Below are 12,171 nucleotides of genomic sequence, written 5' to 3'. Positions count from 1 at the left end.
GGCAACCATAAACATAATCTTTGGGATGAAGTTTTTACTTTGACACGTTTGGTGAGGATCCGCTTCTTCTAGAGTAAGGTAATACTTCTCTGAAGTTCTTGATAAATTGAAACATTTTTCATCAATATGTATATAATTAAACATACCTTCAAAAGTCGGATTTTCGTTTGGTGTGCTTTGATCAACTTTTGATATGCAAAACTCAAGTTGTGCCTTCTTGTTTGCACTGGATAGTGAAGGCTTGATGGCATTTGAATGACGTCTCAAACAACCTTCTTTGAATCGATTGTGAATTGTTGATTTAGAGGCCTCGAGTGCAGCGCTAAGTGAGTGAAGATTGGAATGCTTCCGTAAAAGCACTTGGGCTATAATTGCTGGATCAATTTGAATCTTTTTACGACCGCTTTTACTTGCCCTTGATGATAAGTTCACCACACCACTATCAACCATACTTTTTCTTCCTTGGGCTCATATTCGTCGTGCAGTGCGATCAGTGACTTCAAATTGACAAGCAACTTCTTTAAAGGGGCCGAATTTTACTTTTCCATCTCTACATTTTTGTAAAAGAATTTGAAACATCATATTTCTATCATCATTAGTGAGCCTTTTCCACTTGGTTTTGGGCACTCAAACATCATTTTCATTTAACACTGACTCAATGGCTTAAATTCAGAAAGAATGCGAGAGAAGAGTGAAGAGTTAAGAATAAATATCTAAAAATCTTGTATAGATGGATGGAAATAATGATGAAAATTTTCATTTGGTGGGAAATCAAAATTAGTTAAATTGCCGCAAAAAATTTAGACAATAGCGATAAAATAAAAGAAAGAGAAATATATTTAACACTTCGTTGACAAAAGATATTTTTACAAAATTAAATTGAGATTAAAATAATCATACCGTTGCTATGGTGTCGTGCTTTTTCTGATTGTGGATTTCTTAACCACGACGAATGCAACGATGACAATACATTTTTTTTCTCTTCACGTTGTGCCCGAATACTCAAATTTGCTCCTTCATTGTCAATAAAATGATATTGCATATCGAATCAAACCCACGATATTGAAGAGGAAATTTGATAGAAAAATGGGTGTGGAGGACCATCAGAGGAGAAGGAGAAAAAAATCGTCAGCAGAATGAAAAAAAATGAAGAACAAAATGCGTGTAAGTATTTACAGAATGGAGGGGCAAAATTGTCCAATAATGATAAAAAGCTAATTGGATAAAAACTGTGTAAAAAATATTTAAGACAGTTGATTATGAGGAAGTATAGTTTTAGCCTAAAGACCCGTACTTGTATGAGTTAATATAAATCGTAATTATGGTTCTTTTTTGTTGTTGAAAAAAATATTGGACAAAAGATGATTTTTATAAATAGTTATTAATATAACTCATTATATATGAACCAATCAGAAAAAATTCAAAACTCCAGAAAATTAATATTGCAAGGTCATACACTCTTTATATATAATAATAATAATAATATGATATGATAATTATAACTCTTTTTATTTATTTTTTAGGTTTTTGTTTTTATAAGCAATGTGAGATAAACTACAATTTTATAAATAATTATTAGTATAATTTACTTTTATAAAAAATATTAAAACTATATATATAATTCTAGAATTTACAATATTATTCGGATGATTGACTCCGTATCAAATATTAATTTATATTATTTTCTTATAGTAACCTAAAAACCAAAACATGCAATATTAGTTAATAAATATTTATATTTATAACAATAACCATGACTTCTTTTTGTTATTGAAAGTAATGTAAAATTAAATATAATTTTAAAAATAATTATTTATAACAATAACCATGACTTCTTTTTGTATGAACTATTTAGAATAAAACTAAAAAATAATAATAACAAAACAACAAAAAAAAATTAGTAACGCATAGAATGGATCATAGATCATTCAAATGTATATGATATAATGTGATAATTATTAATTTTTTTTAAAAAAAAATAATATAAGACAAAATATAAATTTATAAATAATTTTAATATGACTTAACTTTATATATGAACCAATCAAATACAAAAATAAAATAAAAATTTGTCATAAAATTAATTTTGTGCAAAAGCAAGGTCGAACAAAATAAGCGAAATTTATTTTTATAAGAGTCATATAAAAAGAAAAAAAAAATACTATGTAAATTTTTTATAAAATTAATTATGTGCAAGAACAATGTCATATTTGTTTAAGGTGAGACAAAATATAACTTTATAAATAGTAGTAATATAATCCACTTTATTATTTTTAAATAATACTCCCTCTGTCCCATCGAAATTGAACTTTTTGATTAGGGACACTGTATTTAAAGTGTGGATGTTTAATTAGTTAATAATAATTAGTTATGATATTATTATATTAATTTTTGTATAATGAATAATATTTATAGTTTTAAAGTAAATTTAATATATATGATTAAAAAAATTAAAATATATGTTTAAATATTTAAAAATTATATAGCAATTAAAAAATATATGCAATATGAATATAATTTTGTAGAAAATAAAATCTTCTATTATGCAAGTAAATAAAAAAAAATATTTTTATTTATTTATAATTAACATAAAACAATTTTATAAAAGATGTGTAGTTTAAAATATAGATAAAAATATTTATTTTTTTTAGGAGAAGGGTAGAAATAAAGGGGTTTTGAGTGGGTCCTACTTATGTTGTATGTGATGTAGTTAATTAAGTTGATTTATATTTGTTAAATATATTTTGGTTTAATAATTTTTACCAAAAATAAAAGGTGTCAATTGTTAGGGGACAAACAAAAATGAAAATAGTGTGTGATGGAACGGATGGAGTATTTTGGTACAAAAAATAGTAAAATTCATTATTATTAAGGTATACTGTTTGTTTAGTCTCATAAGTGGACCATTTATCAATTTGGTCTCGTAATTGAAGATTGTCATAAATAGTCCCGTAAATGAAATTTTTTTGCATATTTAGTCCTCTTACATCGGAGATGTCTGTCTGGCACCTGCATGCATGCCGGAGGACACGTGGCCGCCTTGGTCAGCGCCACCCGACGGATATGTGGATAATTTGTTTATTTTATTTTTCAAAATAAAAAATATAAAAAAATAATAAAGAAGAAAATAAAATTGAAAATAAATAATAAAAATTACTTCATCCGTCTCAATTCAAAGTACTTTTTTTATCATTTTCGTCTGTCTTATTTCAAAGTATATTTTTCTTGTTTTAAAAAAAGTAATCATACACAAATACAAAATACTTTTAACTTTTACTTAAATTACAAACATACCAGTAGATATACAATTACTTTATAAAAAATTCAAATTACAAAAATGTCAAAATCTCTTCCATACTTTTACTAAATAATAAAATAATATTATTTTTTAATCTATTGCAAAACCTCGAATAATCATTTCAAAAGGGAGGGATGGAGTATTTTTCACTTCTTATATTTTATATTTTAAATTTTTATTTTTAATATTTTTTTCTATTTCAATTTTTAAAAATAAAATAAAAATTATTTACATATCTGCCACGCAGCGCTCATCCGACGAACATGTGTCCTCAAATATGCCATGTAAGTATCTCCAACTCCCTAGAATCAAATGTGCAAAATATTTTTAGTTACGGCCCGTCTCCGCTTTAGAACTGATAAAAAGTGATAACTATTAATATGTATATGGCCCAAAAAATAATTCAGTCCATTATTATTGATATAAGTATAGAACCAACTTTAATATTAATAAATCAAAAATTAGAAAAATAACAAATAAAATATAAAAAAATTAGAAAAATAATATGGTGTAAGGTGGGTCATACACAACTCATGTATGTATACTACTCCTTTTGTTCCAAATACCGTGTCTGCTGCAATATAGACATAGTATTTTAGGAGAGGTTTAATTAATAAATAATTAAAAATATATTAGTGAAAATAATTATCTTATAATATAAATAATTATAAATTAAGATTAAGATAACTAATTAGTTTAATTAAAATTAAAAAAATAAAATTAAAAAATTTAAAATAAGATTAAAGTGTGTAATCATTTTTCGAAAAAGGAAAGTGAGATGGTATGTGAGACGGACAGAAATGACAACGTGGATATGATATTGGGACGGAGGGAGTAATTTTTATCATAGTTTAATGGCTATCACACGTGTGACTTAATATAGATGGTCATATTTATAACAATAATTGTGTTGTTGACAGCGATGTAGATACAAGGGTGTCTTTGTTTGGGGTTTGGATTTTGAGTTGAGATTTGAATAGTAAAAATTTTGAATTTGAATAGTTGTATGATGTGATATAAATAGGTGTTGATGTGATGTTTTGAATGTAAAATTGAATTTTAGTATAATATAAATAATGAAAAATAGGTGTTTAATTTGATATTTTTGGGGGAAAATTTTTGGATGAATAATAGGATTTTGATAAAATCCTACAAACGAACACACCCAAATTTATATATTGATATGACCCATATTTATTATTTTATATACTAAGTTTTTTGGTCCAAAAAATAGTTCAATTATTATTATTAATATGGTAAATTATATAGTATCTCTTTGTATTTTAGTACATAAAATATTTTATATTTTATTTTATTGCCTCAAATCTTTTTATATTAATATAAAATTTGCATGAAACACCTATTTGTCCCAAAGTTGATGTTTGATTCTAAATAAAAACTTAAATTAAGTAAATTTTATACAAATAAAAAAAAGATAAAATATTTTAAATAATTTTTTGAATAAAATAGATAAATAAATAATTGATTAATCCTTCGTTTTATAATTTTTTAGAGAAAAATTGTTATTTGATTTTATATAAACTATAAAAATAAATGATTTAATCAATTATTTATTTATTTATTTATTTTATCCAAAAACTTATTTAAAATATTCTATACTTTTTATTTGTATAAAATTTGTACTCCCTCCCTCCCGGATATTTTGTCCGCTTTACTATAGATACGGAAATTTAGGAGGGATATAATTAGTAAATAATTAAAAATATATTAGTAAAAATAATTATCGTATAATAAAAATAAATATAGATTAAGATTAAAATAACTAATTAGTACAATTATAATTTAAAAAATTATATTTAAAAATAAGATTAAAATGTATAATTCTTTTTCAAAAAAGAAAAACGACAAAATAAATGAGACAGACGAAAATAAAAAAGTGAACATAAAAAGTGAGACGAATATAGTATAATTTTTAGATATTTATTTAGAACTAAATATACATTTTTACTAAAAAAAAAAAAAGTGTTATATAATTTAACCTTATTAATATATATGGCTCAAAAAATATTTCAGCTCATTATTATTAATATGTACAGAGACTCCACTGTAATATTAAATATTAAAAAATTATAAAAATAAAAAGAATAAAAAATTTAGAAAATACTATAGTGAAAAAAGAAGAAGTTAATTGTCCCTCCATCTCATGTACCTATTTCTTATTTTGTAGTTAATTAAAAGAATAATAATATTTTATTAGTTAGTAAAATTATATAATTTTATTTTAATATTTTTGTCCTAAAAAATACAAATAAAATAATATTTTTATAAAAATTATTAGTATTTTGGTATTTAAAAATTATTATTTTTCTATAATTAAAAATAGGTAATTTTGAGTGATGAACGAAATGATAAATATAGTATATTGAATTGGAGCATACGAAGTAATATTTTAATATCATTTTTGTATTTTTATTTTTATTTTTTTTGTAAGAATAGAATTGAGAGTTTATAAAAATTAGAAATATGTATAATCTTTGAATTAAAATATAATAGGTGTAAAAAATATGTAAGATTAATAGTAGGATGTGTGAAAAAAGTTGTAGTCTCACATATATGATGCAATATTTTATTTTCGATATTAAAATTTAGATAGATTATATTAATTAGAATAAATTGAAAATTGAGTGACACAATAAAAAATAAGTGTATATTTATCTTTTCAGTAGTTATGTGAAAAATAGTTAATAATTTATATTTTGGAGATATTTCAGGTACATGTACCATGTAATGGACCAAAATGAAAAATATTACAAATGTGATGGAATGAGTATTTTTTTATTAAATATGGTATAAACAAATTCTTTGTAAATAGATTACCACTTATATTACCGACATAATTTTTTATATCTCTTGTTAAAAAAAAAAATTCAAATCATAACACTAAGCAAACAAACTCAAAAATTTTAATAAAAGAATTAATAGAAAATGATGGATAAATTAAAAAGAAATAAAACAAACAAAATAATTACTCCTAATGTCTGACTTTATGTACACATGTAAATTTGATAAAATTATAATTAATAAATAATTGAAAAAATATATATTAATAAAGTAATTATAAATTAAAATTAAAATAATTAAATAGTATAATTAAAATTAAAAAATTTAATATACAATGAATAAAAATAAAAAATAATAGTCAAATAAAGTGAGATAAAATGTATACTATTATTTATTGAAAAAAGAATAAAAAAAATTAAAGAAATAAAAGAAGATTATGTCATAATTTTAGGAGACAGAAATTACTCCCTTCGTCCCAAACACCCTGCTTCCAAAATAAGAAATAATTAATTATATACTTAATCTCCATCCTACATTTTATCCCCTCGTATCATCCAAATAAAAAAATAAAATATATATTTCTTTCTCCATCACATCACTTAATTTTTAAATTATCCTACTTAATACTACCCACCTAAAAACTCACCTAAAAACTCGTGTCAAAAATAAATGTTGCATTTTGTTTGGAACGAGGGAGTACAATTCATCCAATAAAAATAGACGAAGAACCGAAGGGAGGATTAGAGCAAGAATACAGGCACGAGAAGTGATAAGAAAAGAAACCCAATAATACAGAATCAGTTACAAAATTAATAATAATTACGATATGGAACATTGGAATTACACAATAAAATCAACCAAAAACTAATACTAACTCTAAAACTAAGACTTGCACACAACAGCACAGCAGATACATCTGTTAATCAATAAATTTATTGAATAGTTAGCACTTAGCAGGAGAGGAGAGGTCTATTGAGGTTTCAACTGTGCTCCTCTTCACCATCTCCATTCTCTCTGCTCAGCTTCGACTTGGACAGCGGCAGCGTCGACAACATCGCCTTGCTCGACTGCAAGTTCAGGTACGTGTAGAACGACATTCCAGCCAGCGCCGTCCCTGCTCCCAGAATGCTTGTCCGCCCCGGGTTCGACCCGAACAGAAAAAACCCTCCCAGAAGAATGACGCATGTCTTGAACTGTCCGAGGACAACGTGGGTCGTCGCAGAGGTTGCCCTGCATTCAAGATTACGACCGTTACACATCAGCGGTAGGAAAGCTATATAATAGTGTACGTAATTAATAATATATTTTTAAAGTGAGATGATCATTTAATACAATATTTAGAATGGCGTGATGGAAGACTATATACTACCTCCATATCATTGAAATTTATGCCCATTTCATTGGGCATGAATTTTTTAAAAAGTGGGTAAACATATAATTTTTTTCCTAAAAAAACAAGGATATTTTTTACAATAAAAAAATGAACATAAATTTGAATGACATAAAGAATAATATGTAACTAATGATACATTTCCATAATTAAAAGAAAATTTTAATGTGAAACTGTGATTTAACAATAGGTTTCAAAACTCCGTGTACTTTACACACATATATAAATCAGCAAACAAACAACAGGCCGGTTACGTTTTGGGTATGTTTGTTTGAATGTTTGGATTTTGAGTTTAAATTCGAATAGTAAAAATTTTGAATGATAACAGTTGTATATAATGTGCAATAAAATTGATATTATATTTCGAATATAAAATTGATATTTAGTATAATATATAAAATAAAAGTTAATTATTTGATTTGCTATTTTTTGAAAAATAACTTTTTATGAATAGTAAACTTGTCGTTCAAACAAATACACCAGAACTAAGACCTAATTTCAACAATCATACAGATTTATCACCCCCAAAAAAGAAGTTTGGAAAACTTTCAAAACAGTAGTTGAGCCATCTACTAAACATAGATACAATAAAATTCAAGAACTTAATCTATCATATGTGCATATATATATATATATATATATTAAATGTAAACTATACATACTATTGTGGTTGCAAAATGTAACATTTAAAAAATAGATATACTCACTACTGATACTAAGGCTCTCTTCTCTTTGAATTCTTTTTCAATTTATTTGCAAACTAGGTCTGACGCTACTGAGGTGTCGGGGGTTTGAACCCATGACCTCACGGTCACAAATCAAATCCCTAAACCACCGGTCCATCCCTTGGGGGACTAGGGAATGTGTTATTTTATATGAATATCGCATTGTTCTCTATCAAATTTATTAAATATATATATATATATATATATTTCACACTTACACTCCCAAACGAAGCAAAAAAGAAAAAATGAAGACGAAGAGCACAAGACACATACCCGAGAGCTAGAGCACCGGACCACTGAAGCAAGAAGCCCAAAACAGCCGAACCACCGATAGTAGCACAATTGTAGAGATTCCAATCAAAAGAAAGAACACCGGGAGGGTCCAGCGATGGCATCAACATCACCAAGAAAAACAATGTAATAGGTGTGGTCTTCCACATTAAGCTGTCAAAAAGACAAAAAAATTGGGATTTTCTACAAGTAAACTAACACATTGAGAGAGAGAGAGAGAGAGGACTCACGCGAGAGCAGTCCAATTGTCTTGTTGCTGGAGATTAGACCACAATATTTTATTAACAGCGCTTGGCACAATCCACGCTACCGCCACACAAGCACCGAAAAAATGAAACTGGAGATCAGTCACCGTGGCGACAGCAACGCCAATCGATACTACAGTAAGTGCAATCACCTAGAAAGAGTAAAATCAGTAACAAATAACATGAAATCAGAGATTTTTCCCAGTTACTTCTTATGTAATCAATCACCTTTCGAGTCGAAATTTTTTTACTGAAGAGAATGAACTCAGCTAAAACAATAGCAGGGGTCACAGCAATCTTGGCCATCTGATAAAACCCGACGCTGAAGAAAGAAAATGTCTATAATGCCAGTAACAAAATGTGAAAAGAAATCGAAATTAGACACAAAAACACCTCACCTATTATATTTTAAGCTAACATTCGCGAGGCCAGTGGAGAGCGACATAACTATACCGAGTGACAACAATGAAGAATATTTTGTGGGCTTTGGTGGAGAAGATAAAGAGAGGATAGATAGGGCTTTTAAAAGTGCCATTATTAACCAACTACATACATAGTGAATAAAAGTTAAGAAAATTGGATAATTAAACCCAACATTTACGAGTACCTGAAAGATTAAATAGAAAGGATTAATATACAAATACTTACATGATTGCCATGGAATAAGACAGGTTGGAAATATTTTTGGCACTTACCAGTTTGTTCATCAAGATAATACCGACAGAAACCAAAAAATTAAATGTAAGAGCAATAGTTGGCCTCCAAAGTGATTGCTGTTGACGTTTGGATCCCCCGAATGACCGTAATCTGTTGAACATGGAAGCCCGTAGCTCCTCCAAGGCTCTTCCTGAAAGCATGAAAGGGAATAATTAGTTTCAGACATAAAAATCAATGAATATAAGCAACCCTCTTTGCTGTTACAAACATGTGTGTGTTAGTCGTTATGTGAATGTCGAGATGGAACTTCTTCGTATCATTATTAGTTATTTAGTTGCAAAGAGGAGATTTCCACTTTTATTGTTACATTTTCAATGAAATTTCATACAATCTGAATATATCTCAATGAGACAATGAACAAACTGGCTATTGGAAAAAAAAAAAAAAGGGGGGGGGGGGGGGGGATAGTTATTGCAAATTTTATTAATTTCATTTGACATAGGCAAATCAACTGTTGAGATCATTGGTAAAGATTTTCTTATATTAGCACCACCTAACGTTTCAATCAATCTTTTTAGTGGCTACATATTAATTAAATAATGGTGCTGTCAAGACGATCTAACGGAACAAGCTAACCTAAAACCTACTATAGCCCGCAATTTAGCAAGTTCTGAGAATTACTCAATCGAACCCTCCTTTTAAGGCAAGGGATCTACGCAATAAAATCAACCCATTTTGACAGCCCTATACATTCTTGGAATGATTTTATCTGACTTTCATAACTCTTTACATATTTTATAGCCTTTCTAATTTTACCCAAAGCCAACACACCAATTTTCAAACAATTTTGACAATAAGATTCAATATTACAGCTAGAACGCTGGGTTGACGACCTCCGACCAACCCCACAGGCTCAACTCATTTTGATAGTTCTATTAAAGAATGATATTTTAAATCTAAACACCATCATACACAACAACAATTATGAACATCTGATTGACAAACGATGACTTGGTAACACCAATTCCGCTAGGCACTAGTGATGCCTAAAGACACCTTGAAAAGATACTCATTCTCTCAGACATATAGTAAAAATTTATGCTTCTCTTTTTCAAAGAAAGCGTGGAGAAAATAAAATAAGATATATCCAATCCTGCCTCTCGAAAAAATTGCCCATCTTTGGATGTATGTTTTCTTCTCTGCTTTTTGTCTTTCTTTCATATACAATTGAAAATATATATTATAAACAATAATTCAACCATTACACTCTAATCAAATACTATAAATAAATAATCTGAAACTAAATGCATAGAATTGTGCTCAAAGATTGTACAATGGCAGGCAGTGAGTTCTTTTGCTAGCAAAAATTTAATTATCATGAGAAAATCTTAGAACAAATTTTAAGGCTTGAGTAGAGCTCTAACCTGTTTTAGATTTAATTTATTCAAAACAGTGTGTCTATAAATAAATCCTAGTAGGTAGTGCACATTAGTGTTGTGACTTTCACTTAATTGAAGATCTTTTGGCATGTCACTTAAAGCAAAGCAGCAACTCAAATTTCAAATCAATGGAAAAGCAAATCTGACCAGCAATCCAAACCCTATTTGCATTTGCAGCAAGCACTTAGAAGAAATTCCCCAAATAAATATAAATAATATGCTTTGTTTTAATCAATCCCAGAAACCACCAAAGGCAGACATTAAATCACTGAAGTAATTCTAAAAGAAGAAGAAGAAGATACTCATTTCTGCAAGAAGGCTACTGAAAAGGCGATTCGAATGGTTACCACCGACACAGAAGAGAAGCAAATGCAGAACAACGGCATTGAAACAATCCAAAAACACAAAAACGAAATTCGACGAAAACCAAAATTGAAAATTGAAAAGCGAGAAGAGGAGAGGAGAGTAAAGGAAGCAACCTCTTTCGCCAGCATCACTGTCCTTGCGCTTGAGAATTTTTCTGACATCTTTTCTAACTAAAAATCCCAACATTCTGAGCGAGGAGTTGGAGTTGGAGTTGGCCTTGCCCCCGAGAGCGTGTGCATTCCCTGAAAAACGAGAGAAGAGTAGCCCAATCTTGGCGGTCAAAAGAAGAAGAGAGAATCCGGACAAGACAAAATCAGATTTGATTTAAGGGAAGGGGGAGGAATTCGCGGCGAGATTGAGAAAAAAAGGTAATGAGTAGTGAGTGTGTGGGGAAGGGGATGGGGAAGGGGAAGGGGACTTGGGAGTGAGGGAGAGTATTTGTTTGCAGTAAGAAAGCAAAGCAGTACATTACATGTGAATATGATAATACAGTTCCAACCCAAGTCCTCTCCATTCATACTTAGGTAGGTGGTCTTGTCTTGTGGGTGGGGGGCCGCCGCGCGCGGACTCCTACGCTGTCTTTATTTGCTCATACCTATTAGTTTATTTTCAATTTAATTTTTTAATAAATTATTTTAAATTTTAAGTAAAAATATATAGTATTAGGTTGTGGTATTTTTTTTGTGAAATTTACCACAAATTTTTATTATTCAGTTTTTTTTTTTAATATATTAAATTGAACAATTAAATTTTTTTTATATCATACTTCGATTTAGGAGGGTATAACTAGTAAATAATTAAAAATGTATTGATAAAAATAATTTTAGATAAAAATTAAAATAATTAATTAGTTTAAATAAAAATTTTAAAAATTATAAATTTAAATATTTAAAATAAAATTAAAATGTATAATTTTTTTTCTATAAAAAAATGAAAATGACACAATACATGGGACATA

The 12,171-nt window shown here is 28.0% G+C and overlaps 1 protein-coding gene across 1 annotated transcript; it reads right to left on the bottom strand.

Moving 5' to 3' along the window:
- Positions 1-6,840: 6,840 nt before the first annotated feature.
- On the bottom strand, positions 6,841-11,683 carry LOC127256551 (nucleotide-sugar uncharacterized transporter 2-like). Its single transcript, XM_051282608.1, has 7 exons — positions 11,327-11,683; positions 9,447-9,598; positions 9,150-9,358; positions 8,980-9,073; positions 8,737-8,903; positions 8,489-8,659; positions 6,841-7,330 (listed from the first exon to the last, which is right to left on the bottom strand). The coding sequence occupies exons 1-7, from the start codon at positions 11,397-11,399 to the stop codon at positions 7,081-7,083; spliced, it is 1,116 nt and encodes a 371-aa protein (XP_051138565.1). The 5' UTR covers positions 11,400-11,683; the 3' UTR covers positions 6,841-7,080.
- Positions 11,684-12,171: the final 488 nt, after the last annotated feature.

Source organism: Andrographis paniculata, unplaced genomic scaffold, assembly GCF_009805555.1.
Source record: "Andrographis paniculata isolate CXL003 unplaced genomic scaffold, ASM980555v1 Contig56END, whole genome shotgun sequence".
Taxonomy (NCBI): domain Eukaryota; kingdom Viridiplantae; phylum Streptophyta; class Magnoliopsida; order Lamiales; family Acanthaceae; genus Andrographis; species Andrographis paniculata.
The sequence above is the reverse complement of the archived record's forward strand: the minus strand, read 5'-3'. Positions and strand labels throughout refer to the sequence as shown.